We start from the raw sequence: 3,352 nt of genomic DNA, 5'->3' as shown, positions 1-3,352 counted from the left end.
TATATATATATATATAGTAAATTGTTTACAAGATAGAATTAGTTACAGGATTTAAATATTCAAAAAGTGATAACGTTATCTCCTATAAATTTGAGCTTGGGACGACGGTATCCAAAGACCTTAGGATGAAGTTGAACTCAAAGTTGTTGCTGTCATTTGAAGTTTTGAATCTGAACTGGTCTTATCCTTATCACTCCACTCGATAGTGACACGCTACTCCGCGGCAGCCCGTCTTCCCCCAAGAAAGATATCGTGGTCCTTGTCGTGTACCATGGTGGCGAAGAAGAAAGAAGAAGACGAGCGATATTATTTCTTTAATGCTAGCCCAAAACCAAAGCTTTAAAATAGTACGTGAGAGGCCGCGTGAGGTACATCAACTTAATGCTAGCGGTACTGATTCTCTTTAATGGGTGTAGAAGGTGGAGCCCATTGGCAAATTAGTATTAAAATCACGTGATGTATAGATGAAGAAAGAAGTCGTCCAAGGAAGATGACACGTTAGCTTTGGGTCCGAAAGTGTCTGTAAGTAAGGTACTAAATTTTAAAAGTAGAGGGTAAAATTTGAATTTAAAAGCACTTATAGTAATTTAATTCTAAAACAATCTACAGGGACAAGTTTAGCACATAACGCAAAGGAAAATTAAGTTACTTTTGGGTTAGAGGAACCATTTGTGAAAATGTGTTTGAATTAACAGAACTGTTATCTTTTTTGTAGAAGAATGTCTTCTCATATAAATAGAGGTAGGATATAAACTGTGGAGGAAGAGGGACTCAAACAAAGACCCAAAATAGTGCTAACAGATTGGTCTAATCTCGTGCTTTCTTGGTCAAAAAGCCAAAAAGAATCGGTTACCATTAAAGTCATCCTTATAAGTCAATAGTCTATAGAACTTTAAGTTGAGATGGTCACTATTCATTGAGTTCGTCCCCCGAGTGTAGCCGCGAAATCGTAGAGCTCCTTGCATATGATTCACTCTTGCCAGTCATGACACATTGGACATGCGTATCAAGGAGTGTGATCTGTGCCACAATAGGGCTGATGTGTAAGAATTTGCCATGTCAACAGGTCCAGTGACCATGGCGGAATGCACCATATCTATGCATGAATTTCATTTAAAAGTGGGAAGTAGTAAAAAAAAAAACCAAAAAGAGAGGTCAAGTGCAGATTGCTCTCTCTGACATAGCAATCTTTATTTAATGTCAGAAATGATTTGGTTATCTGGAATGATCATGCTTGTACATCAAAACAAATTGAATAGTGATTCAACCAACGAATTTCCGCAGTTCACAAACTGGTAGTTAACCATAAGGTGGCCTTGGGCATATCCTCTTCCATCAGTGTCTAGTTTAGTAAACACTCCTGCATCCAAATCTAGACCTCCATTGCTGCATTGATCTACAATTCTCACTGTTGTCTGTGCTCCTGTCCTGCTGTTTGTAACCTGCAAAGAAACATGTGATGCATTTCAATCATATGGTGATATCATTTCAATCATATATTTCCCTTTTTTTCTTTTTCCTGGGAAAAAAATCATTTAAAAATACTATAAAATGAAGCAATTTCATATTAATCATCCCTGTCTTTCTATCCTTTTTTATTTATTTTTTGAAAAAATAAAAAATCTCACATGTCCTCGTTAAGTATTTAGGGACAAAACAGAGAGAATATCTTGCTACCCTTAAGCAAATGTTCAGTTATTCGTACCCAAAAGGCAATTCGGCAAAACTCTCAAGTTTGTACTTGAAAAAAAAAAAGGAACAGATTCCAATCTTTCTAGAAAAATAAAATAAAGTTCTAATCTTCAACTGAAATCGAAAGGTGCAAACCAAAAATCACTTTCTAGAAAAATAAAAAGAAAAAAAAAAAAAAATAGCGGAGCAACTTGTTTAAAGTTATTTTTGGTGCTTACCCTCAGGCACTTGCCACAAGCGGCTTGCCCACGAGGCCCAACCGGTCCACAAAAGGCAGTCCAACCATACTTCTTGCGCCATGCCAACGGCTTGTTGGCATCCCATGTTGAGCAATATGCACTAACAGCGTTATAGTTCCAACCATTCTGCTCAGGATTGTAGAAGTGGTACGTTGCTCTCACATTAGAGGCACTCTCACCTCCACTCCCGCCACCACCGCCACCGGATTGACAATTGCTCTGACAGTTTTTGGAGGGTGAGCAATAGTCATCAGTTGTCCCACAATAACCAAACTGGCTACAACAAAGATTGTTGGGACATGTTCGGCCACCGGCTTGTCTTCCACACTGTTGGGCAGCGGCAGCAGCAAGCAGGCAGAGAGAGAAGATCATCAAACATACGTTAATCCTGTCCATTGTGTTTGTGTTTTGAGTTGTATGACTCGAGAATGCTTGAATTTATAGGGAGGAGGTTAGCAGGATAATCACGTAAACACCCTTAAAATATAAAGCAGTCCGAAATATTGTGGTGTGACAGAAACTTAATTGGTGCAAGGAACGTGGTTTACAAAGGGTCAAGCTGGGCAACTTCCTGGTCATAAATTGAGGCTATCATACTTTACATATTCTTGCAGAGCAATTTCATTAGTTTTTCTTAAAGTGTCGGATATACATAAAGGAATATGGCATATCTACATCATGATTAAAGAGGGATGTCTATCACCAACATATCATATATTATATTCTAATGTTTTAGCTGTTTTTTGACTATTAATAATCGAGTTCAACTTATTGGGGGTGCTGCTGCAGCTTAAGATAATGACACCACCGTGCACATATATATATACTCCAAGCCTTCCCAATATTTTTCTAATTCATAAGATTTATTTACTTATTTATTCAGATCATGTTCAAGTTGAGAAAAGATTAAGAACCAAACAAACAATAATGTTTTTATAGTAGTAGGGATTGTTATGTGACCATACGCCTCTCTCTCAACTCCAAAAATTAATTTTAAGAGTTGAGATTTTTCTTCGTATTTATAAATTGATTATCAATTTTTTTCATAAATAATATGGGATAATCTTAATAATCTTTCTCTCACATATCGAGTTTTGGGTTAAAGCAATAACAATTCATTTCTCCTGTAAACTATTAGACTGAAGTTAATAAACCTAAATTCTAATACCAATATCAAGTAGTCTTTAAAGCTATCTCAATCTTAAAAATCAGTTCAAAACATGAAATTTTACCTTATAATTAGAAGTTGAATACCAATCCTTTCAACAACCCCAACAGAGACTACGTATTCATCATGTTTGAAGATTCGTGCAAGACAAGAACACAAATAAATAAATGGCAATAAAGAGGAAAAGAACAAAACTTTTTTATGATCTGTCGCATCTGCTGGAGCTAAGGTGGACATGGTCAGGAAGATAATT

The 3,352-nt window shown here is 36.5% G+C and overlaps 1 protein-coding gene across 1 annotated transcript; it reads right to left on the bottom strand.

Moving 5' to 3' along the window:
* Nucleotides 1–1,151: 1,151 nt before the first annotated feature.
* Nucleotides 1,152–2,354, bottom strand: LOC122315005 (barwin-like). The gene is made up of 2 exons (XM_043130679.1): nucleotides 1,911–2,354; nucleotides 1,152–1,442 (listed from the first exon to the last, which is right to left on the bottom strand). The coding sequence occupies exons 1-2, from the start codon at nucleotides 2,325–2,327 to the stop codon at nucleotides 1,242–1,244; spliced, it is 618 nt and encodes a 205-aa protein (XP_042986613.1). The 5' UTR covers nucleotides 2,328–2,354; the 3' UTR covers nucleotides 1,152–1,241.
* Nucleotides 2,355–3,352: the final 998 nt, after the last annotated feature.

Source organism: Carya illinoinensis, chromosome 7 (genome assembly GCF_018687715.1).
Source record: "Carya illinoinensis cultivar Pawnee chromosome 7, C.illinoinensisPawnee_v1, whole genome shotgun sequence".
Taxonomy (NCBI): domain Eukaryota; kingdom Viridiplantae; phylum Streptophyta; class Magnoliopsida; order Fagales; family Juglandaceae; genus Carya; species Carya illinoinensis.
The sequence above is the reverse complement of the archived record's forward strand: the minus strand, read 5'-3'. Positions and strand labels throughout refer to the sequence as shown.